At 46.8% G+C, this 26,322-nt stretch overlaps 1 protein-coding gene across 4 annotated transcripts in view; it reads right to left on the bottom strand.

Annotated features, from left to right (window-relative positions):
- prox1a (prospero homeobox 1a) overlaps positions 1 to 26,322 on the bottom strand; it is a 59,354-nt gene that overhangs the window by 22,481 nt on the left and 10,551 nt on the right. For 3 of the 4 annotated variants that reach the window (XR_013962865.1, XM_080745217.1, XM_080745218.1), the window contains exons 4-6: positions 23,417 to 23,524; positions 18,786 to 18,863; positions 12,028 to 12,222 (exon numbers count right to left, since the gene is read on the bottom strand). Coding sequence is in view for 3 of the 4 variants with exons in the window: in XM_080745217.1 (XP_080601343.1) it covers positions 12,028 to 12,222; positions 18,786 to 18,863; positions 23,417 to 23,524 (381 nt within the window). In the remaining variant the exon portion in view is untranslated. The remainder of the gene's footprint in view (positions 1 to 12,027; positions 12,223 to 18,785; positions 18,864 to 23,416; positions 23,525 to 26,322) is intronic. The other variant, XM_080745219.1, reaches the window with a different exon arrangement.

Here is a 26,322-nt window from a genome sequence, read left to right on the forward strand (position 1 = left end):
TATGGGAGGGAGGGAGAGAGAGGTAGAGAAAGAGAGGGAAAGAGAGAGAGACAGACAGACAGACAGACAGGCAGAGAGACAGAGAAAGAGACACTGAATGTGGAGTATATCGTAGCTGTCGAGCAGAAACCTAGTTTCAAATTTGTACGTTTTTTTCTTAAAGTAAAGCCCTGCCTCATCATACAAGACTGTCGCACCAAAACTAGTGAAAATAGCAGCTCTACAAGCACGCAACGCCTCGCAGCGCGAGGCGTTGCGTGCTTGCAGATCGGCTATTTTCACAATTCTTAAACATTTTTCAAAATGATGAACACAAAACGGACGGTTTTGGACATACAAGGTTTCCACCCGACAACAACGAAGCTATCTTTCGTGCTGTGTGTCCGACGTGTAAACGATGGCATGATGAGTCAACATCCAGCAGACTAGAGCTTTGTTGTGTGCGCGAGCACGCGCGCGCACGTGCGTGCGTGTGTTAGCCACAGCCAAGGCCTTTTCTCAATGGAAAAGAGCAGAGGGATGAGAGCGGGGCGTTCGAGGGAGAGATTGTGTTGTCATAAGCCCAGTGGCAAAGCACTGCTTGTATTTTTGGCAGCTCTGAACATAAATCCATACCTCCTCCTTTTCATCTCCCCCCGCCTCCCCCTCCTCCTCCTTTATCTCTTTTTGTCTTCAGTCGCTCTTCAAAGACAACCCTGGAGCTTCTCCCTGACACAACCACACCTGTGTGTGTGTGTGTGTGTGTGTGAGTGTGCGTGTGTGCGTGCGTGCGTGCGTGCGTGCGTGCGTGCGTGTGTGTGTGTGTGTGTGTGTGTGTGTGCCACACACACGCACGCACACACACACGGACACACGTATCCAGTCGTCAGATGATGACCTTTTCACTGCGAACACTCCCTGAGGTCAAACCCCGGTCACACGCGCACACAAAACTATCCACCCCTCCACGCACACGCACGCGCACACACGCGCACACACACACAGACAGACACACACAGTGCCCAACGTAGGGGTTGAAAAAGGAACCCAAAAAAAAGGACGGACAGGAATCAACGAGTGCAAGACATGGAGGGGAGGCAGAGGAGAGGAGAGAGAGAGAGGGAGGGAGGGAGAGAGGGAGAGAGAGGGAGGGAGAGAGAGAATATGCAGACATGAGCCTCTCTCTCTCGCTCTCTCTCGGGTGGAGAACAAATGGAGCCCCGAGAGGAAGGTGGAGAGGAGGAAGGAGGGAGGGAGGGCGGGGGGAAGGAGAGGTGAAGCTCACACAATGCTACGGGGCACGGCGGGTTGGACACACGGCATCTGCTCACAGCTCTCTGTGGCTCTGGTAATGGATGGGGAGAGAGAGAGGGAGAGAGGGAGAGAGAGGGAGAGGGAGAGAGAGAGAGGGAGGGAGGGAGGGATAGAGAGAGAGAGAGAGAGAGAGAGGATAAGGAAAAGACAGAGAGCTCCGAAAGAGAAGCAGAAATGATAGAGCAGTGTTTCTCAAACTTTTACATTTCAAGGTCTCCCCTTAACTAGTGACAGTGTACAAATGGAACCAAATGGACCCGTTCCATTTGTACACTGTCAGAGTTACAGAATTGTAATGGGTCCATTTGTACCCTCCTAAAGGAACCCACAGAGTCCCTGGAAGAGTCCTTTGAGAACCACTGTGATAGAGGATGGATAAAGTGAGAGATAAAGCAGTGATTCTGCTATAGGTTTTGAAACTACTGGGTCACCGGAAACCCACAGGTGGTCATTTGAGATGGTCCCAGGGAAACTAAATAGGTCCCCAATAAAATGTGTGTCTTTTGACAAATTGTAATCTTTGCTTGATGTTAAATTGTTATAAAATGTATCTGAAAATCTGAGAAAATGCACAAATGTGAAGTAATGTAGAGGTACTGAGGCAGGAAGGGGGGGGGGCGTATGTGAGGCCACCACGTTGGTGATGGATTATTTTCATATTTAGATTTACTGTTGATAGATTGTAATTAAACTTATATTTATTGATAGAACGTACATTATGGTTATGATGGTTATGGTCAGACGTTTCTTTTATGCTATACCTATCTCTCTACTTGTACCGGTAGCTATCCTGTTTTGCATGCTTATTGCTGTTGCTGCTACAACACCTGAACTTCCCCAAAGGGATTAACCAGTAAGACTCCCTAATCGGGAGATAAGCGGCCGTCACCTCGCATACACAAACTTTAGAAGGCAATCGTAGCCAATCGGGAGGGAATATGTGAAACATGTGTTCCTCTGTTGAGATGTGTTACCCCTTGCAAAAGGCACTGGACGTGCCTTAACCGCTCGCCTATAGGCGGCCAAATAGTGTATCATTTTTTTATAGTTTCTTCTTTACTATGATTTCAACATTATTTGTTGTTCACTAAAAAAACATGGTGTGGTCCCTGGATGCAGCGTGTTTACTGTCTGCGTCCTTTCATGACTACATTTTTAGATTTCGCAGTTTCAAAGTTTGAATTTAAGTTTTTAAGTTTTTAAGTTTGAATTCAAGATTTTTTTTTTACAAACTCAACTTAATAATTCAATCAAAGTTGGCCAAACATCACCTTGCAGTTGATAAATAACATTTAATTCCACTTTATGTCAGCTTTTCTCCTGGGACTATTTTAAGCTATAGACTTCTCAAATCAATCTGTGCTTTTAGAAAGGGCATTAAGACGCGGTAACATTACTTTATGACGTGAAAGCCAAACCCGAAAAGAATGGAATCTAATGGCTCTTGGAAGACTAAACAAACAAACCACTCTGTCTTTGAAAAACGGTCATCGCCGGTAACGTCGAGTATACAGTGATTCATAGTCAATGGGCTTAGACCTGCCAGACACCTGCTACAAAGTCAAATCCGGAATGTTAATTTATAGCCTGGAACCCTGACCAATCTGCCAGAGAAAAATTCATTTTGTTGCAGTGGAGCAGAATCCTCCCATCTCCAATTCTCCATGTTTCAACCTTTTCGGTTAAATTAATGCCCTACTCCATCATACAAGAGCGCCGCGCAAAGGTAGCGATATATTATATGTTTTTGAATGTTTTCCACCATTTTTCCGACTATTTTCACTATCTAAAAATATATCTTTTTGAATGTTTTCCCCAAAAAATCTGTCTATTTTCACTATCTAAAAATATATCTTTTTGAATATTTTCCACCATTTTCCCGGCTATTTTCACTATTTCAAAATCTATATTTTTTAATGATGCAAAAGAGTGAACACATGGACCCATAAGGTCATGGTCCCTTTTTAAAAAGGCCAACAAAAGTGCTCTGCCATTTATGTGTTTGTTTTATTGAAAGACAAATAAAAAATAAATTAAAAGAGAGGGAGGGACTGTGTGAGAGAGCGAGAGTGACCATACATGGGCGTTCGACGAGGGCCCTGCTGGAAAAAGGAGGGATGACAGACGGATGGACAGACAAAAGAGGAAGAGAGACAAAAGGAGTCAGAGACGTCTTTCCAATAGGAGAGGGAGCAGCTGATAAGGGCGGACACACGATACCCTGGCTGCAGGATGTGTGTGTGTGTGCGTGCATGTTCCTATGTGTGTGTGTGTGTGCGCGCGTGCGTGCGTGCGTGTGAGTGTACTCATAGGTGTGTATGAGTGCGTGTGTGCATGTGTGTGTGTGTGTGTGTGTGTGTGTGTGTGTGTGTGTGTGTGTGTGTGTGTGTGTGTGTGAGAGAGAGCTTTCATTAGTACCTCCCTTTCACACTGGAGATCATACGGACTTCCTCTTTTAAAATGACTCTGTGTGTCCGCGTTTGCGCGCGCGTGTGTGTGTGTGTCAGAGTGTGTGTGTGTGTGTGTGTGTGTGTGTGTGTGTGTGTGTGTGCGTGTGTGTGTGTGTGTGTGTCCTCTGTGGGAGGAGTGGTCACTGACAGAGGAAACTTGGCCTGGTGTGTCTTATGGAAATCTGAGAGGTTCCCAGAGCCATCATAAAACTGCCTCTTTATCAGACCCCACCTCTCTCTCTCACCCTCCTCCCTCACCCCCAAACATTACAGGTCTCTCTCTCTCTCTCACACACACACACACACACAGCATGCACACACACACACTCAAATCGTCGTTGTCGGGTGAAAAAACCTTGTATGTCCAAAACCGGTCGTTTTGCATTTATCGTTTTTTAAAATGATTTAAACTAGTGAAAACAGCCGATCTACAAGCACACAACGCCTAGCTCCGCGAGGCGTTGTGTGCTTGTAGATCTGCTGTTTGTGAGACGGCCTTGTCTGATGAAGCAGGGCTGTACTTTGCGGGAAAAAAAACGTACACATTTGAAACTTGGAGATACGAGGTTTCTGCCCGACAGTGACGAAATTCTGGTCTCATGAAAGATATTGTGTGCATGAGTGTGTGCGCACGTGCATGTGTGATATATGGTGTGTGGTGTGTTTGTTTGGTGTGAGCGTGTGTTTGAGTAAAGGGTTATCAAGTCCACAGAGCTACACAGAACTTGAAAGCTGCGCGGATCCAACATCTTGGTACGGAGGTGGACTTTGTAGGATGCACTACGGCAGTGGTTTTCAACCAGTGGTCCGGGGACCACCAATGGTCCCTGGGGAGGTCCCTGAGGTGGTCCCCAGCTAAATGATGGAGAGTTGGTAACCATTTGGACCTTTATAGATCTTTAACTCTTGAAAGCGTAAGATGAAACAAAATGCACCCATTTGGGTCCATTTGGTTTAATTTTACGTTCTCAAGAGTCAAATTATTGTTTAACACCTGCATTGCTTAATTTACAACAAGTCCACACAATTACAGAATGTAGAAGAATTGTTAATTTGATAGACCTGTTATTATCAGTCCTATGGTACCACATCTATACAGCACGGAATGGTGGACAAAATCCTATCCAAATGATAACGATAACAAAATATTCTAAGACTAGTCCTAGAATCTTCGCCCTCCTGGCCCCCAAACTGTGGAATAAACTCCCTGTCGCACATAGACCTACAGACTCACTCTCTCGCTTCTGCCGTGGACTGACGACTCACATCTTCAGACTCCACCTAAACCCATAGCATTACAGTAACACTCCCCCTTCCCTCAATGACCATACATGAAGATAGCATTTTTTAAGTTTTAGAAAAGTTTTTTACTGATTAGGTGCGTGGTCTACCTATGTTATTGTTTTTTTCTAGATTGATATTCCTATGCCTTGTTATATTGTTGTTGATGTGCTGAAATGCTTAGGTACTTATCTCCCTTATTATATTGATGTATAAACGGTGGTCTGTGGCTCAAATGCCCAACAAATACCCGACCCTGTCTGATATGAAAAGAGTTGAAAGCAACTGCATCACAGTATCAAACACATAGGGGAACACTTTGGAGCACTCCGACAGAGACGGACGGAGTGACGGGACATGAAAGAGAAAGAAAGACAGAGCGGATGGACGGATGATGTGTGTGAGAAACAGAGGGTGAGAGAAGGAGAGAAAGAAGGAGGGGGGGGGGGGGGGGGAGGAGAGAGGGGAGGAGAGCCGGGGTCTCTATAGTAGGTAATTAACGGAAGGCTTTTTAATTACCGCTGGTGCTCATTGTGCCATAAGGAATGTGACAATTATGCCATTAAAACTTCCTAATAGGGAGAAACAGAACGGGGATGAGGGTGGGGGGGGGGGGGTGTTGACGGAAGACATGCGAGAGAGGAGGATGAAAGAATGAAAGGAGAGAGCGGCGACAGAAGGAAGAGGGAACGGCGAGATGGGGGGGAGGGGGGAGGAGGGAGGGGGGGGGAGGCGTTCATGAAAGGGAAAATTCGGGGGAAACAAAAACGGACCACAAAAGACGAGCTGGGAGGGAAGTCGAGGGTCCGCGCGCAGTAACCCTGCACAGTGACAGGGCAGATTAGCATCAAACAAGAAAGACCACGGATGTGTGTGTGTGTGTGTGCGTGCGTGTGTGTGTGCGTGCGTGTGTGTGTGTGTGTGATCACTGTAACAGAGGGCATATTCATTCTAAAGACACCACCACCAAGGTAGGGATGGGACAATATGCGATATTATCGTTTATCGTGATAAAAAAACACTCACGATAATCGTATTGTGGAGATTTAATTTATCGTGATATCGTCCTCTGTCATGCACTGGGATCAATTCACCTTTTATTTGCCGAGCTGCATATCCGGTACCACTTAAACCCTCAATTGGTAAAAGGTACTTGTAATGTACGTACTTGATACAGTGTTTTTTCACTCTCTATCAAATGTCTGCTATTTATTGGCAAAGGTTCCGCCCCAGGATAATGGGTTTTGATTATCGCGATAATATTGTAAATCGTGATTTCTTTCGTCACAATAATCGTGATATGACATTTTCATATCGTCCCATCCCTACATCAAGGTGGAAGGAACTTTGATGATGCAGAATCTGGCGAAGGGAAAACGGTGTGCGTGCGTGTGTGTGTGTGTGTGTGTGTGTGTGTGCGCGTCTGGGAGGTGCGCTTGCTGCTGAATGTGCGTAGGCTCTAGTTTCAAGTGTTGGTGTAGGCAGGTAGGGGAGGAAGAGGAGCGGAGAGGAAAGGGCCTTGGGGGCATCTTGATACGCATCCAGTACATTTCCATCTCTGCTGCGTCTCTATGACTCACACACGCACACACACACACACACACGGGCACACGCGCACACACACACACACACACACAAACATTGTCAAGCACACATGCATGCATACATGAACTCACACACACATGCACACGCATGCACACTCTCTCTGTCTCTCTCATAGACAACACACACAATCACACTCACACATACACACACGCGCACGCACACAAACATAAAATGCATTGCATACTGTATTCCCAAGGAAAACATAACGCACTAGAGTTGCATACACACACACACACACACACACACACACACACACACACACACACACACACACACACACACACACACTCTCTCTCTCTCTGTCTGTCTCTCTCTCTCAACACACACATGCGCACACACACACGCGCGTGCACACAAACTCAGTCTTCATGCGTGCTCAGTGCTTGCTTGCTATCACACCAAGGCGGTCCGGGTCGGTTTGTCAGGAGGGGTTTAGAATTTGCATGGCTGAGCAAATTTTTCCTTGTTGCTAAACTCTAATCAGCTCCTGTATCTCTCAGACACCTGCCCAGAGAGGAGAGGAGAGAGAGAAAAAAACCTTAATATGCAAAACACTCCGCCCTCGTCCTCCTACACCCTCCCTCCCCCCCTACCGCGGTTCCTCAGCCAACAGGAGACTTATTCACCTGCCCTCGCTCACTTTTTCCCTCTCGCCTCTGTCTTCTTGCAAATGTCCACATTTATGTATGTAAATAAGAGCAGTTCCCCTTCGAGGCCGGTTTCAGCCACAGCTTCCTGGTTTAAGTGGGAGAGATGAATGCCAGTCTTGTCTTATTGGATGTGACGGGGGATTTTGCGGTCGGTCGAAAATAAGGAATAAAAACACGATAATAACAATAACGAAGAAGCTTTTGTTTGGGGGGGTTGGGATGATCGACCGCTGGTGTTTTTTGGCGGTTGGTTGTTGGTGGTTTTCACGACGTGTTGTGCACACACAACTTTCTGTAGCTCCGTGTGGCATCTTGCCAACTGAACACGAGGTACCGGCCGTTTTCTTTGCCGTTTTTCCTTTTGTGCTGATTGGAGGGTTTTGCACAAGTGCACCGTTATTCTGTTTTGTTCGTTGTCAGGGTGCTGCATATGTGAAACTCCTTGATCTGATTTACTCTATAGTACTATAGAACTATAGTAGGGGTTCTCAAACTTGTACCCACATTATTTTGTGGGGTCCCCAGATGATTAGCTTAAAGGAGTAGTTCACCCCCAAAATGACTTTTTTTCTATTGATTAGTTATGCCATGGAGAGTAGAGTTCAATAATATTTTTTGGTTTTTGTCACATTCCTAAGAGTTCTAACAGTTTGACAAATGTGGAATAATCTGAGTACTTCGGTACTGTAATTATATCTTGATTCCCAAAAATTTAATAAAACAGGCCTTTTACTTGTAACTTGTAACAAAAGTATTTCTACATTGTGGCATTGCTACCAAGTACAAAAAAAATGTGAGTACTTTACTTCCACCACTGCTGATTTGTTTGTAATATCGGTGATCCAGGAATTTAAGCCCATTCGACTCTTGCACTCTGTAACTCTGTCAACTCAGCACTATGAAAAAGGACCATTCTGTTCTTGAGCGATATCAACTTACCAGCCGATTGGACAAATGTGCGCTCGCCCCTATTCACACCTTCTTCCCCCAGACCGTTTAGTAATTCACCTCCAGAGAGGATAGAACAGTTGAATGGATCCAATCGTGTGTGTTTTTTTATTTTTTTAAATCTCCTGCCCAATGACCTCACAGTGTAGAGTGTGAACCTACTGTATACAGTTTGAGGCCTTGTTGGTGATTTGCTCTGATGATGATGGCCTTTTGGGGATTGTTGGGACCTCACGCACGCACACACACACACACACACACACACACACACACACACACACACACACACACACACACACACACACACACACACACACACACACACACACACACACACGCACACACACACAAACGCACGAACGCGAGTGCTTCTGCCTCTCCGAGTCTTTCAAAGGGGTCCCCAAAGAGGCCCGAAGATGGATGTGGAGAGGCGTGCACGTGCGGACGTCTGTGTGTGCACACATGTCTATGTGTGTGTGTGTGTGTGTGTGTGTGTGTGTGTGTGTGTGTGTGTGGTGTGTGTGTGTGTGTGCGCGCGTGTGTGGGGTGCAAGGAGAACAGCCCCGGTGGACGAATAACGGACAGAGAGAGATAGAGGGGGGGAAACGAGAGAGAGAGAGAGAGAGAGAAGCACTTTAAATGTGAGTTCGCTGCAGAACTCCCCTCCCTCGCAAGGGCACTTCTCTCCCGCACGTCATCTCTCTTCCCCCCCTCTCTCTCTCTCCTTCTACTGTTCTTTCCCCCTTTTTCCACCCCCCCCCCCCCCCCCCACCCCACCCAAACCGACCCCCTCTATTCCCCTTCCTCCCTCCCTCCCTCCCTCCCTCCCTCCCTCCCTCCAACACTTTCTCCTTTCTCCTTTGTCTCGGAGCACTCACCCTCTATCCCCTATCTATCCATTCTACCCCCACCCCCCCCTCTCTCCTCTCCCTTCCCCTCACCAAAACAGTAGGACGCTTAACCTTGATAACAGTGAGATTTTTCCCCCCCTCAAAGTGACACACACACACACACACACAAACACACACACACACACACACACACACACACACACACACACACACACACACACACACACACACACTGGAGAAGTGCTTTGCCAGCATGCCAGGCCCGGTCCAAGGGACGGCTGTACCCTTCGAGGTGAGCAGGACACTCAGGGAAATGCAGCAACAACAAAACACTCACACACACACACACACACATACAGCAGTGTGCGCTCACTCACTCGCTCGCTCACTCAATCACACTCACACACGTAGGCACGCCACGCACGCACACACACACACACACACGCCCACACACACACGCATATGCATGCCGCACACACAAACACAAACAACACGCACGTGCACACGCGCACACACACACACATACACACACACACACACACACATGCACACACACTCCACTTCTGGTCCTTCTTAACAGTAGCCTTTTAAAGGTCTATTGTCAGCTGACATTGAGAACGCATTGTGCCGGACTGATCTGCAAACGTTTTCATAACACACACACACACACACACACACACACAGTCACACACGCACGCACGCACGCACACACACACACACACACACACACACACACACGCACACACACACACCTGACAGCAAACACTTCTCCCTAGTAGTTCTTGGAACACACGAGAAGGCAGCAAAAGGAGAAGTGCGGAGAGAAAAAGTGAAGCGTATCAAAGGTGAAGTTGTCTGTTGAGAATTTACGGTTCTAATCTACTGGAAGACAACGCACGCACATAAACGTATCACCATAGACCAGGGAGACAATGAATGACAGGGAAGTACAGTGTGGTTTGCCTCACACACACACACACACACACACACACACACACACACACACACACACACACACACACACACACACACACACACACACACACAAGAATACTGAATACTGCAAGGGGAACTTGAGCCAGAGGTATAGAGGGAACATGAAGAAGGTGAGACGAAGATTTCTTCCTCAAAATGTGTGTGAAGTTCCCCACACACTGAGATATCACATAACACACTGCCATAAGTCATGTTTCCATAAAGCCTCTTAATGCCCATTAAGGCTTTTACAAATAAATCTTTTTATGGAAACACTTCAAAATTCGAATAAACTTTCATTATCCGCAAAAACTATTATGTGCTTGGAGGAGGTGGATTTTTTGGCTTTATCGAAAAAACGTAATGCGCATTAGTGCAATGGAAACACAAAGCGAATACGTTTTGAATGAAAATGCATTGAACTTGCATGATATCGATTTGGCTGAAGGGAGCTACCAACTTGTTGGCGCCGTGTTCCCTACTACTGTACCTTGCATTGGATGTTTATTTTACGGCTCTGTTGTGTGCAAGCCTCGTCCGTCACATCATCCAAGTAAATCCTGGCTAACCCTTCGTCATCACACCGTGTTGCGTGCCAAAAGTGGACGATCTACAGGCTCACAGCAGCTTGCATCCGCGAGGTTGCAGGATGAGTGTGCAGCGATTCACAGCAGTGCTCACGTCTCGGATTCGGTCTGAAAAAATCAGCTCGATCACAGCTCTGTGCACTGTGTGCAAGCCCGCGGGAAGTATTTACAGCAGGTCGGTCAGACGGACCCAGGCAGGATCTCCCAAGAATCGCATTTCATCAGTTTAATGGAAACAGGCTAAATTCGCATTTCTGATAATTCGCTTCCTATATTCGAATACGTTTATGGAAACAAGACAGACTGCATCATGCAGCACCGACGCCTTGAACCACCGCCGTGTGCAGGCCATGTGTTGAACGTACAAGCGTTAATGTTTGGAGGAGGCTGGTGTCACGCCATGATAATGGCCAACTGGCGACATGAAGTGTCAGCTGAAATTCACCAATGCTGTCTGACAGCAATAACACCCACCCCCCCCAACACACACACACACACACACACACACACACACACACACACACACACACACACACACACACACACACACACACACACACACACACTCCTGTCCCCTCCCCTCCTCTCCCCTTGAGTGGTTCTCAAACTGGGGTCTGCGGACCCCCAGAGATCCTTCAGGGAGTCCGCAGCATAATTAGTTAATATTGCATAAAAATCAGTTTAAGTAGATTAGCTATTTTCTAAAATCTAGATTTTGTATGTTTTCGAAAGAGTTTAACGGCACAAATCTTGTATGCGTGTCCTTGGAAAAAACTATTTTCAGATGTGGGGGTTCGGCCGGCGGCCAAACACATTATCAAGCACAGCGTTAGTTTGTTTCGGTGTCGTGAGGCGCTTTCGATAGGCTATGTGCACGGCAGCCATATTGGAGAGAAGTTGTGTCTCTTCTTCTCACTTCCTTCAAAGGTGTTACCAATGATACTAATGAAGGCTCTGTTCCATTTCATGTAGCACAGTGGTTCTCAAACCATTTATTTTAAGTACCGCCCATAACTCTGAGAGTGTACATATGGAACCAAATGGACACTTACGGGTCGATTTGTACACTCTAAGAGTTACACACCTTTTAAGGGGTCATTTGGAACCATGAGGGTCCCACACTTTGAGACCCACTGGTGTAGCAGAGTGTTACTTTCCAGTGAGTGACTCTGTTTGACCAGAATGGAACAGAGCCTTCATTAGTATTATTGGTAACACCTGTGAGGAAAGTGAGAAGAGACCCAACTTCTCTCCAAAATGGCTGCTGTGCATATAGCCTATTGCCCTATTACATCAAATGAGTATTACTAAACTGGGGGGCGGCCACCACTCACGAATCCCATCAAAATAAAATAAAAAAATAAAAAAACAGGGGGATCCATCCTACCTCGAAGTCGTTGGCCTTGTTGTAGTGCATGTTGAGGGCGCGGAAGAGCTCGGAGTCGCGGCTGACGCCCATCTCGTCGGCGGCGGTGGCGCCGTCGTTGATGGACTGGCGGGCGAACTTCTCCATCTGGATGTAGTAGAACTCCCTGAAGTTGCTGAACCATTTGATCAGCTGGGAGGTGATGCAGCGGTTGAACTGCAGGGGAGGAGGAGGGTGTGAGGTTAATTGTTGGTACCGACTGGGGTTGATGGAAAGGGGAAATAGAGCGTACAGTTTACAGTGGTGGGGAAAGTACTCCAATTCTTTACTTAAATAAGTAAAAGTGTCAATACTGCAATGTGGAAATACTCCGTTATACAAAAGTATTGGTATCAAAATGTACTTAAAGTACCAAAAGTAGAAAGTACTCCTTATGCAGAATGTCCCTTTTCAAGTTTTCAAATGTATAAAAATATTTAGAAAATAGCTTATCACAATGCTCACAATGCGATCTACAGTACAAACTATGTGCTGAATAGGAATCTTTCCCCCGTGCTACCAGGCAACCCTTTGTGGAGATTATCATGTTAAATAAAACGGGTTGATACCATATGGCAGTGGTTTTCAACCAGTGGTCCGGGGACCACCAGTGGTCCTTGAGGGGGGTTCCAGGTGGTCCCCAGCTAAATAAATAGATCTTTAACTCTTGTGAGTGTAAAATGTAACCATATGGACCTGTAATTGATTTTACGCTCTCAAGAGTTAAGTTATTGTTTAACATCTCTTCATTACTTAATTTTAAAAAAGTCTACACAATTAGAGAATGTTGTTAACGTTTTCCTGTCATCTCTCCTATGGTACCAACATTAATACAGCTTGGAATTGTTGGGGGGAAAAATCGCACCCAACGATAACAAAATATTTTACGTTTTGGGCCTGGGAGACCAAATCTCATCAAATGGTGGTCCATGGCTCAAATGCTGAATAAATAATGGACCTTGATATGAAAAAGGTTGAAAATCACTGCCATATGATGTTGTTTGATACAAAAGGTTCCAGTGGAAATCTGCGGAGTGAAACTATGGTGGATGTAACTTCCTGGTTGGCCTACAAAAAGATGTCATCACTAGAACACTCATGCCAGTGGAAATAGTACGTTTCTTACATGTCTGTGGCATCCTGTGCACCCTGTTGTTGGGGCGGGGTTTCCCACTCCCCATGACATAAGTGCAGAATTGCCGCTATGAGAATATGGTAACATTCTGTGTTTCTGTATTTTAAAAGACTCATGGAGTTCTACTGTTTCAGATGTTTTTTTATGATGCCATTTTCCCAATTGTTGGAGGATAAAATATTATCTTCTCTTATTAAACAGGTTCAGCTGTTTGCAATGCTTAGTAATAGTATCATGAATTGTATACTGTAAATATAAAAAGGGTATCCAAAGAAATCAAGAACGACAATAAAAGACTCAGGGACTCACATAAAATGTAATATGGATGAACAGATGTGGCAGCTTAGGTTAATACAAACTAGAAAGGTGCAATTCTAGAAAATTGCAAGTGTGGTTGCACTGATGGGAATCACGAGGAATCCACTGGAAAATGAATTCCGTCTTACAATTAATATTAGATAGTGTGATGTCACGTGAAGCATGACCAATCCTGTCTGACTGGACATAACATTGTCCACAGTCCAATATATCTAACTTCAGTGAAGTGTCATTCCAACAAGTCACGCTAAAGATAACTATAACGATAACGATAATTATGTCGCCGTTCACATCAATTATGTCGCCGTTATCGTTGTGGTGTGGACGCTGCCATCCACATCAATTGAGAACGTTATCTTTATCGTTATCGCGCCCAGTGGGAAAGGGCCTTTAAAAGTTTAACAAAAAAACTTTGAGGCGTTGTGTGCTTGTAGATCTGCTATTTTCACTAGTCTTGTGTGGCAGGGCTTTACTTTACAAAATAACATACAAATTCGAAACTTGGAGATAGGAGGTTTCTGCCTGACATTGACGATATACAGAACAGTAGTGTGTTCAATATATACAGTAGAGCGTTTTACAGTTTTTCGCTCCACCCAAGGCGTTAACGCCTGCCCCGTCTCAGCCCTATTAAGACATCAGCTGAGGAGAAGAAGGGCTTCATGAATAAGGAAGACAGGATGTCAAGTCTGGACAGGAGAGGGAGGGGGGGGCGATAACTTAAAAGACAGAGGCAGACAGCGAAAGGGCAAGAGAGAGAGAGAGAGGGAGAGAGAAAGGGAGCGAAGATAAAAGACAGGAGGAGCTGCTGGAGAGAACACAGGTCGCGGAGCGAGGGAAGATAATAGAGACATAAAGTAAGACAGCGAACGAGGGGAGGGGAGGGGAGGGGGAGAAAGGAAAGAGCAGCGAGAGAGCGTGTAAGTGTGCGTGTGGTTCATCTACCCCGCTGGGAGCAGACCTCCCCCCTATCATAACCCTGAGAGCGCAGAGTCGGGGGGGGGGGGGGGGGGGGGGGTGTGTGTGTGTGTGGGGGGGGGGATGCGCGACCGCAAACACATAATTGACCAGAAAAACGATTAAGTCATCATCTGAAGCGCCCTCGCCCGCAGGGGGCTCAAACATGTACTTAACCCCGTTCACCAATTACGTCCCCCCACCACCCACCTCCACACACACACGCACGCACACACACACACACACAACTCTCCGCCCCCTCTCGCTCTGCTCCTTCTGGGCAGGAAGAAAGAAGAAGAAAAGGAGAGAGAGAGAGAAAAAAGAGAGACATACAGAGAGAGAGAGAGAGAGAGGGAGAGAGGCAGAGATGATAAGCGCTGCTCAGAAGGCTGCAGCTATCTGATCTGTGCCGCTCGGCTGGATTCAATGGGGGGGCGAGCGAGGAGGTAAACCTATTAAGGGCCTGGGATTGTCCAGCGCTTCTTTTTTCCGCCCTGGCCTGGGCAGTGAAAACACACTGTCCAAACATCCACACCGCTAGATAAGGACCTCGGGGGGCCCGGCGTCCCCCCCCCCCCCCGCCCCCAAAAGCATGGCGTTTTTTCCTTGCTCGCTCACACACACACACACACCAGATCTATCCAGTGGCGTCAGTTCAGTAAAAGCTAGGGTATGGCAAAGACGGCGTGTGCGGAAAAATTGATTTTTTTCCTTTTCCCCCCAGGTTTCTATGGTTTCTTGGGCTGGATATGGCAGCCTGGAACGGTTGTTCAAGTGCAGCTAAACTTTGCATGTTAGTAAACGTACCACAATAAACAAGAATGCATTGCACCTGTGCAACCTGGGAATATACCATTTTGTCAAGATGGGGAAAATAAAATTATAATACCTTGTTAAAGGGACTACACGATGAATTTTCATTTTTCCAATTTTTATGTATTTTCTTGGTGTCCCACCAGCAACTTCTATCCTCACAAAGTCCTATTTCTGACCATTGTGTCTTTCTCAGTCTATGTTAGCATGTCTCAGAACGGTCCTGATTGTGAAATGTCAGATTTGTGATGTCACAAGGCCTGAGAAGGAGGCAGGAGGAGCTGGGAGAGGGTTGGGGAGGGGTGGGCAGGCCTGAGAAGGAGGCAGGAGGAGCTGGGAGAGGGTTGGGGAGGGGTGGGCAGGCCTGCTGAGCAGGAGGTGGGGAGGAGTGTGGGGCCAAAACTGGCTCAATAGCGCAGTCCTCCCACTCAGGACAAGGTGGTACTGCAGCTGAAAATGCTCTGAAAGCCAGGCAGAAATGACAGGGGCTCTGTATTCAGGAGTGGTAATTTAGCCTCAAACCTTTTCAAAAACGTTTTTGGGACACAAACAGTGTTATATAAATTATTTTTAAATGCATGGTGTAGGACCTTTAAAGCCTTTTTGTTAAATTTCGCATTATTTATTTTACTGTAATTTAACAACATAATAACCAGCACAGATAGACAAAGAGACATTCATGGATTTACATTTAAAAGTAACTTTTATTTCCCCGACCCCTGGACCCAGGGTATGGCAGCTGCATACCCCTGCCATACCCAATTGACGCCCCTGGATCTATCCCTCTAAAACCCGTTCACTTCATCCCTGATCGCCCCGAAAGAAAACATTTCACCCCCCGCTCCCCCCTCATTTTTTTTGGCCCTGACCCCTCCCTTGCCTTACCCCTCGACACAACACAACACACACACACACACACACACACGCACACACACACACGCTCGCACACACACACACACGCACACAGAGGCCTTCTCTTTTTGTGATGCTGTATGAATGGAGGGACAAAACGCTACTAAACGCTGAGCGGGCTGCTCCTCGCCGGGGAGGCAGAGCGGTTTTGACATGGAGATTAGGTCCTGGCTATTGTTCCACGTGCGCACGCGCGCACGCACACACGCACGCGCGCACGCACACACTTCACTCTGGGATAACAAACAGACACAGACAGTGTGCACACACACAAACACTGACAAGAACACAGAAGAACAGAGAGGAAGGTAAATAAGATAAACAGAGGAGTTTATTGGCTCATGTCTCACGTACACACCTGCTGCTATGAGGAGCTAGCGATGCGTTGTTGCCGCTGTTTTGCACCTTATGTCTAAACCAGGGGTCTTAAAACGGTTTCAGGCCAAGGACCCCTTAGCTGAGAGAGAGAGAGAGATGAAGCAGGGACCCCCACTACATATTGTATAAATTTGTGTTGCAGAAGAAAGATTTTCATAGATTTCTTAGACAGCTTAGACTTGTTTGACAGCACTGTCATCATGTTGGAGTAATGTGTATTTTTTCAGACATTTGACCACACACACACACACACACACATCAAATACTTTAGACTGCTCTTCTTTGACAAAAATAGCCGATCTACAAGCTATTTTTGGGTAATGTTCCAATCAGAATAAGGATGCTAGGGTTCAAGTGGTTAATGTAAAAAACATGATCCTATCACACAAAGATTTGGCGGCCCCCCTGTAGTAACTCTGCAGGGGGACCCCCTGTTGAAGACCCCTGTTCTAAACTCATGCACATGGCTGCTGCTATATTTTATGCCATTTTGTATACGTAGATATCTTTTGGTTTCTTTTTCTGTTTTTCTCCCTGCTCTCTCTCTCTCTCTCTCTCTCTCTCTCTCTATGTTCTCCCCTTTTCTTTCTTGAAAACATCAAAATGACGGAGCTTGCGCAAAAAAAGAACAGGTATAGCGCACCTGCTGATTTTACACCTGTGAACTCTCCAATTCCGATCCCGAAGGAAGAACGCAGAAGCGATCGGCCGCGCGGCGGAACAGGTTTAAAGGAGGGGGGGGGGGGGGGGGGGGCGAGGGGATGGGGGGCTGTCTTTCTGGAATGGTCGCTGGATGACATAATGGGTGGGATTTTGAAAGAGAGTAAGTCTGCCCTGACATTGTTTGGCCGGGGGGGATTGGGTGGGTGTGTGTTTGTGTGTATGTGTGTGTGTGGCGGAGTGGGGGGAAGGGGGGGGACAGTATGGTGGCTGCCCTAAAGTGCTGGGTGAGCATAAACGGCTGGAATGGGAGGAGGAGGAAAGAGGAGAAAGAGAGAGAGAGAGAGAGAGAGAGAGAGAGAGGAGGGGGGGGGTCAGCGGTGTCGGACAATGGAGGGGGGGGGGGACGTCGGAACGTGAGCAGTCAGCAAGCCGGGGTCGTGACATCAGAGTGTCAAACAAACAAACTACTGACACTTACAAATACATCAGCCGCACGGGGGCTATTCTTACACCCACAATGCAACGCTGCCCCACCAAGCTCACCTCTGACACACAAAACGCACGCACATGTACGCACGCACACACACACACACACACACACACACAGAGAGAGACACAGACAGGGCCATGTTTGGCTTTCACTTAGGAAAGAGTTGAAGGTAATACCTGTTTGTGTGCGGTGGAACATTAGTGAATTAGTGCCCAGCATGTGTGTGTCCATGCACGTGTGAATATGCGCACGCGTGTGTGTGTGTGTGTGTGTGTGTGTGTGTGTGTGTGTGTGTGTGTGTGTGTGTGTGTACACATGCGTCGGTGTGCGCGTGGCGTGTGTGCATGTGATTGAGGGCTACATACTGAGATTAAAGTCAGTGAAAGCGACGCCATCGCTCATACGGGGGACCTTTGGTGTCACCGCGGCCCGAGTGACGGATAGATTTGTCACTTTGGACAAGGATCACTTTATTACCCAGACAGCCGGGGAGGGGAACGGCACCAAGGCCCTGCGTGGCCCTGCGTGCCGCACGCCCAGCTGCCCGGATAGGAGGGCCCAGGCTGGAGCACGTCAAACTGTGGCGCGTGCGTGCACACGTGCACTGTATTGGACTGCCTACATATCGTTGTTGTCGGGTGTAAACCTTGTATGTCCAAAACCGTTGGTTTTGCATTTATCATTTTAAAAATGATTTAAACTAGTGAAAACAGCAGATCTACAAGCACACAACGCCTCGCACCGAGAGGCGTTGTGTGCTTGTAGATCGGCTGTTTTCACTACTTTTGTGAGACGGCCTTGTATGGTGAAGCAGGGCTTTACTTAAACGTACAAATCTGAAACTTGGAGATACGAGGTTTGTGCCCATGGCAACAGTGACGATATGCAATGTCTTCTGTGCATGCGTGCACAATATAATGTACTACAAAAAGGACACAAATACAATGCGATATTTGGTGGGCCTGTTGAATCCAAATGCGGCTCCAGAGCACTTTTTGGTTCATCAAGCACTTAAAGGGATAGTTCACCCGAAAGAATACATATTTATACATATAATTTATATCGATTACTCACCCCATGGAGACTTGAATTTGTGGATAGTGGTTTTTGTCGCATTCCTAAGCCAGTAATTTGATGACCAGCAGTGGTTCCCTATGGAGACACAAATAGCCTGCTTTGAGTCTCTTAAAATTATTGTCTTAGGAATGCGACAAAAACAATTTTTTTGGGTGAATTATCCCTTAAAAACCTATATACTTAGTTGGCCAGAGTCCCCCAGGGCTCTATACCAGGTCCCCCTCCTGTTTTTGCTCAACACTTCACCCAAAATATTTTTTCGCTGAATGTTCGCCCCCCAGAACAGGGACGCTGGGGTTCGGTGGTGGGACAAAGACCGCCGCTGATAGCAGCTACAGACCAGGGAGGAAGCGCTTCAAAGGAGCACATCACTGTATAGCTCCTTAATGCCAGCTGCCAGGGGTCAGCCGAAACACACACACACGGGATGGCATGTGTGTGTGTGTGTGTGCGTGTACTTGTATGTTCCATGGGGCCGTGGGCATATTTAAGTATATGAGTGTGTGTGAGAAGTGAGGGGGAGACGGGAGAGACGGCGAGAGCGTGTTTCTCACACTCACACTCAAGAGCCTGTGAAAGGTCATCGCTTAGCGGCAACAAGGCATGGAGAGAGACACACACACACGCACAGGGGTGTCACACCAAATTCTGTGCCCTGGGTACAAGGATTCACTCACATTTTGTGCTTTAACTATTGAAAAATAGCAGATCTACAAGCTCACAGCGCGGCACCGAGTGCCGCGCTGCAAGCTTGTAGATCTGCTATTTTTGAAAAAGGTCTGAATATTTCAAATCCCTTTTTTTTTTTAAACCTATGTTTTATATGTCAGTGGTGCTCAAATATTTTCATGTGAAGGACCCCCAATATGATATGTATTTGGCCACGGACCCCCATCTCAAAATATTTAATTCCAGGGACCACCCCCAGAAGCAACATTTGAGTTACAAATGTTCGCTTAAAAAGTACATAAATTCAAAGATTTTCACACATTTTCACGACTTATCTACAAGCTCGCAGCTGCTATTTTTCAATAGCTAAAGTTACTAGGGCCCCTCCACCTTGGGCCCAAGTAACCCCCCCCTTGTGACGCCCCTGCACACGCACACACTCCAATTGCGAGCCCCTACTTAAGACCAGAATAGGAAAACGCTCAAGTCTCCACGGCGGAAGCTTCGCGTTGCCCACACAACAGCGAGCCTCTTGCCACAGGCATCCGCCGCCGCTCTTTGCGGCATGCATGTCTTTCCTAATTTCCTTCGGTATCAACTCCTCGACCCGGTAAACTAAGTACCATGCTGTTATTGTTGTATGTACGTGTCTGCCTCTTATAATTGATGACTGGGAGGAAAAACGATCATGTCTCTCTTTTCCAAACGCTCGTCTCTGACTGACACAGCGGTCAGCAATAGAAGCAGAATGCACACAGATGACCTCAGAGCGCTAAGCTACATCCAGAACAGCCGGAGAGACGAGCAGAAAGGGAGAGAAGCTGTGCGGGCCCCTCTTTCTCTCCCTCTCTCTCCCTCTCTTTCTCTCTCTGTCTCTCTCTGTCTCTCTCTATCTCTCTCGTAAGCCCCTTCACAGTCATCAGGGCTTTCCAACGTTTCCTGTTTTTGCAGGGGTGAATTGTGGGACATAATCTCCAGCTGTCTATTGGCTGACTACGGACAAAAAAGCGGTCCTGGAAAGCGGGCTTTTGTTACCGCGGCGACTCAAATCCAGCGGCTGGCTTTTCTTTTTTTCGCCCCGGCCCCCGCCAGGGAGCACGTACCCGATGCCACACCATCAGCGAAAAAAAAAGAAAAGAGAAGGAATGACACATAAAGAGGAGAGAAAAACCCCTCCTGACCCTAGCGCTGAACCCGTGTGCACATGACTGTCCAAAAAGGAAAAACACACGGCACAACACGGCGTCCGTTTAACTCTGACAGTGTGAAAGAATATCAGAAATAAATGAACGCTCCGGAGGTACCATCATCACTAAAAGGAAGAGAGCAGGAGAGAGCAACAGGGAGGTGAACACACGTCTTTCTCAGGATGGATCGAGACTTTGACAAATTGAGTGAGAACATGAACTCATGCCAAAGCCAAGGCCATGCAACCTATATAAATCCACATAACAATTTGACATTTCTAAAGGCAAAAAACTGATTGCCTAATAAACTGGAAAAAAATTATAATAAAACAATAATAATAATAATAATAAAAAGTGGAAAAAACATGTATTTTCTATTATTATTATAATTTATTTTATAAATGAATGCCCTACTTCGTGTCACACAACATTAGCATAAACAACTGATCCACAAGCTGTCTGTCGGTCTTCATAAATATCTAACCAATAAAAAGTATTAACATGAGACTAAATAACTACACAGGAACACAGGTCCCTTTTTTCCATTTCCTGAAAAAAGCAACCGACAGCGACGTTATTTTCCTTTCACCCAAAACGATTATCTGAGCCATTAATCCCTAATAATTACCCCGTAACTTCCACCCTTGTGTGTCCAAACAACACCCTGGTCCTTAACAATGACCGCTTTGAGACAACAAAAGGCCACTATTAGGTCATCACTAACCACCAACAATAGCATTATGTTACACCCTGTCAAAACACGTCTCAGAACATCAAAAGTCAAAAAGTTAGGAGCGTCTTAAGGAGGGCTTAATAAGCGGCCCACCACAACAGTGACGGCGTCGCGCGGGACACAACCCACTTCCCACGTTCATTAAGGGTCCTCGGCAGTCAAGACCCCGATTAGTGGAGACCTGATTAGCCTGGAAGACTTTTTTTTGTCTGAGGAGAGGCACTCGCTTGGAGGGCGGACTAGCCACGCCTAATTAGATAGTCTCATTCCCATGCATGTCTACCGATTCAGAGCTACAGTCCCCTATTGTCTCCCTGTGGAAAACCAAAACAAAACCATGTCGTTCTTAATCCCCTCAGCAATTTTGACCTTGTTTTAAAGTGTACAGCGCCGTTGTATAAAGCAGGGGGGGCTCCTCCTTAGGGCTGTCGCAGTCCTAATAACGCTAAATAGCGGAGGCCGTTTAAAAAGCAGCCACAGGTGTTGATGGTGTTGCTTCTGCCAAAAATGTTTCACCGGGACCCATTATCCAATCAGAGGCCCGCTGTGGCGCTGATAGGTCAGACGCCGCGTGACGGAACAGAGGTGTTTACCCTCGTTTCCGGGGGCTGTGCTCTCTCCTCCCCTAACCCTAATCGGCGTGTGAGCCCTCCGAGCAAGTCAATCCCTGCCAGTTATGATTGGTGGCCGCGGTGGCACCCAAGTGCGGGCAGCTGGGAGAAAAGCGAAACCTTTATCTCCTGATTTGAATAAGATGGCCTGGATCTGTCATAGTGTTTACCCACTTTCACCCCAACCCCCCGCCCTCTCCCCCCACTATGGTCTGAGACGGGGGAGCACACAAAACAACAACAACAATAACAACAAACTTGGGCGTACACGCACACTACACAACGGCCATTGTGTCGTTTGCGGTTTTATGTGTTACACCCGTGGTTCTTAACCTTTTCAGGCTGTGACCCCGAAACATAATCATATTTTAACTGGGGGCCCCCAAAGTAATCATATTTTAACCCTGACGAGCACTAAGAGTTGAGGCATTACATGTTGTATAACACGGTTCTATTGTAAAAATTGTAGATCAGCTATTTTCACAATTTCTGCCTCTAATATTTGACAATTTGACCAATATTTAATTTGTCATTTTAGAGGTATTAAAAAGTCCTTAAATTGTCACTTTAGAAATGTGCCTATACCCTCTATACACTTAAAACCTTATGTTGGTTTGTTTGCTGTTGAGTGAGAAAACAATGTTGCACATTAAGCTAATCATCTGGGGACCCCCCCAAAATAATTTGGGGACCTCCTAGAGGAGGTCCCCGACCCACAGGTTGAGAACCAGTGTGTTACACACAGCTAACATATTGTGCTTTGTTTGCGAAATTCCCCGCACTCTTCCCCCAGCGGAGAGAACTCTCATCCTGGCTGCGTTCTCCCCCTCCTCCCCCTCCTCCTCCCCTCTCTCTCTCCATCAACACATTCTCCGTACACCTGCTCAGATAACCCCTCCTCCGTCTCTAGGCTCTATCCTCCCCTCCGTGCCCTCTCTCTCTCTCCCTCCCCCCCACTCCGTTACTCATCCAGTTCTTTTTCTTCACTATACTCATGGGCTCCACGGCTCTCCTTCATGTAAACCCGTTCAACTTCCTCCTCGTTCAAGCTTTTTTGCATAAAGCCGGCGCCGTGACTTCGTGCGGAGAGCGGTACTACTCGCAGCAGGGCGAGGTAAACAGTGTGCGTGCGCTTTTTCTTTAGCGCGCTGCAACCGAAGCTGGCAGCGCAACAACCGCAAATTATTCAATTAAAACTTCCCCATTTTAAACCCGGGTCGGTTGACGAAAGAAGAGGAACAGGACAGGAAATGTTTAAAGAGAAAGGGTGACAATAAAAGCACTGAGTGTGAGCGACCCTTACGGTCACCCTTTCTAAGATAGAGAACAGACACAAGCGGGTTTGAAAATAAATATAAAAGTACAGAGATGGACAGCTATATTTAGAGATGTTTCCATGATAGTAGAAGCTTTGAAAGGTTGACTCACCTTGACGTCAGAGAAGAACATCTTGAGCATGTTGGAGCTCGGGTAGCGAGCGTAGAAGAACATTAGTTTGGCCTTCTTCAGGTGATTGGGGGACAAACCCTCCTGGATCTGATAATAATGGTTAAGGTAAAACACGGAAAGAAAGTAACACTTCTCACAAATCTAGTGCATTACTTGAATGTTTCTTTCAACTTCATCAAGTTAACCATTTCATAACAGGCGAACATTCATGTGTGAAAAGGTGAGAGGGAAATAAACAGCGGACCAAGTAAAGAGCCGGCCCCTGTCAAGTATAGAGGGTTTACGTGTTCAAGTAAATGTCGTCCTGTTCCATTAAATACGTTATAAATGTGATTATTTGTCAAACAAACCGAAGCTAAGAAATAGGGGGCTGCTGGGAGGACTGAAGACTGTGCGGCTGCGGGTGAGAAGCCATTTGCTTGCAATTAGCATGGTCCATATCAGGTGTGAGCGCGTCATGGTAAATAAAAACATTGGCCAGCACTACAGCCGGTACCTTTACATAAGGAGGCTCATTTCACAGTCAAAGTAAGCAAACGCCTTTTCCCTCCACCCCCAACCTCTAGCCGAGAGAGAGGGAAAAAAAGAAGAAGAAAAAAAATAGCAGACATTTGCATATCACAGACAAAGACAGCAGTTAATGCCAGTGACGGGGCTAGAAGGCCTAATGGCTTGGCGGCAACACATGCCAAGCACGAACACAACTGTATGATGTCGGCTTTATGTCTTGTTGTAAAACAAGGCTGAGGAGTTAGTCCCAGACGAAAAAGGGAAAAAAAGGAAAAGCTCACACACAGAAGGTCCATAATTCAAATAAACGGTAAAATCCAGAGTGTTAATTTAAACTGTTGAGATTGTCAAAACGTAGCCTTTACTGTGTACACATCAGATCTAACGCAAGCCCTGTCTGGAGAGAGCAGCGGAGGACGGGAGGTGGGAGTTGGGATGGGACGAGTTTATCGTGATAAAAAAAAACACTCGCGATAATCGTAATCGCGGCGATTTCATTTATCGTGATATCGTCCTCCTCCGTCATGCACTGGGATCAATTCACCTTTTATTTGCAGAGCTGCATATCCGGTACCACTTAAACCCTCTAGAATTGGTAAAAGGTACTTAGAATATACGTACTTGATACAGTCTTTTTTTTCCCACTCTCTATCAAATGTCTTTGCCAAAAAAATAGCGTCGTGAGCTTGTAGATCAGCTATTTTTTTGGGCAAATGTACCGTGCCAGGATAATGGATTTTGATTATCGCGATAATATCGTAAATCGCGATTTATTTCGTCACAATAATCGTGATATGACATTTTCATATCGTCCCATCCCTAGATGGAGGTGGGAGTTGGTGGGGGGCACCTTGAGGGAGAGAACGGTTCCAACCTTCAATTACACCCCTCCTCCTCCTCCTCCTCCTCCTCCTCCCTGTGCTGCTCCACCCCTGCCACCCCCACCCCGCCACCCCCACCACCCCGTCTCTCTACCGCTGCCAAACCCTTGGAGGAGGAAAGGCAGGAGGAAGGAAAAAGGAGAGAGAGAGAGAGAGAGAGAGAGAGAGAGAGAGAGAGAGAGAGAGAGAGAGAGAGGCTCGGAGGCTTTGGACTCCGCCAGCGATGGGGGACTGAACCACATCTGCGCCACCGACCGGCCCAAACCATTTCCATGGTGAATTAACGGCCGTATAATGCATCTGATAATATCAATCTGGGCGGGATAAGACATTGAAAAGGGGACTGCTGCTGGGGGGAAGGGGCAGGGACGTGCAGAGAACGTTAAGAGAGGCAGGGGCTGACATTTCTAAAAGGGCACTTTTGGTGGAAATAGCCGACCTCCCAAGCTCACAACGCGTCGCAGATACCACATTGAACTAAAGCATAATCAAGTGAATACTGTTGATGTGGTCTACAGCATGGATTTTTTTCCCCTTTTTTTTCCTGACTATATCTACTGCATACTACTGTGTTATATCCGTCTGTCATTCAATGTTATATGAGATACTTCAATGGTTTCCTGTGTAAATAAGCCAAGTGCTTCTCTAGGATCTCCTTTTAGTTGACCTTATACCAGTGAACTGTACCGTCATGAAGCTGTACCTTTTCCTATGCAAACTTCTAATAAAGTCTTCAATCAATCAATCAAGCATGGATTTCTAGCCAGAGAGGGCAATTCTTTCAACATAAGATGCTGCATTCAAGTTCAGGGGAGTTTGGACAAGGCAATTCTCTTGAATTCTGCCTTCAGGTGACGTGGCATGGAAAGGGGGGCATTTGCATTTCTTTCACCATAGTAAAAACTACATTCATGGTCTGGAGAGGGCACTTTTTTACAGACGGATAAAAGGGGCAGGGGCTCAAGCCCCCCTTTGATGTGTACGTGTGCACGTGCCTGGGAAGGGGGTTCGGGAGAGCTGCATGTTAAACCCCAGGGCTGTTTCAACAAGGTTCTCCCCCCCCCCCCCCCCCCCTCCATCAAACAAGACAGGGGCTTTAAATTACCCACAGGATACGGGTCTAAGTTTTCATGAAGACTATTTACACTCGAGTGGACAAAATGCATTGCTTGACGTTATTTATGATCTCCAGGGGTGGCTATCATCGTTAAAATCAGTCAAGTGTCCAGGCGTCGCTGTAACCATGGGAGTGGGGAGGAGGCATCAGCTGGTAGATTGGATTGCCCTTGGCCCACAGGGTTACCGAGGGCTCCCGTTTTAAAAGGAGCTGGGGGGGGGGGGGGGAAAAGCCAAGCAAATGCTGAGCCACACTGGGTTTGCTGCGCCTTAAAGACCCTGACGATATTGTCTACAGAGCCAGGGAGAGAGAGAGAGAGAGAGAGAGAGAGAGAGAGAGAGAGAGAGAGAGAGTGTGTGTGTGAGTGTATGGGGGCA

Source organism: Nannobrachium achirus (assembly GCF_963921795.1).
Source record: "Nannobrachium achirus genome assembly, chromosome: 16".
Classification (NCBI taxonomy): domain Eukaryota; kingdom Metazoa; phylum Chordata; class Actinopteri; order Myctophiformes; family Myctophidae; genus Nannobrachium; species Nannobrachium achirus.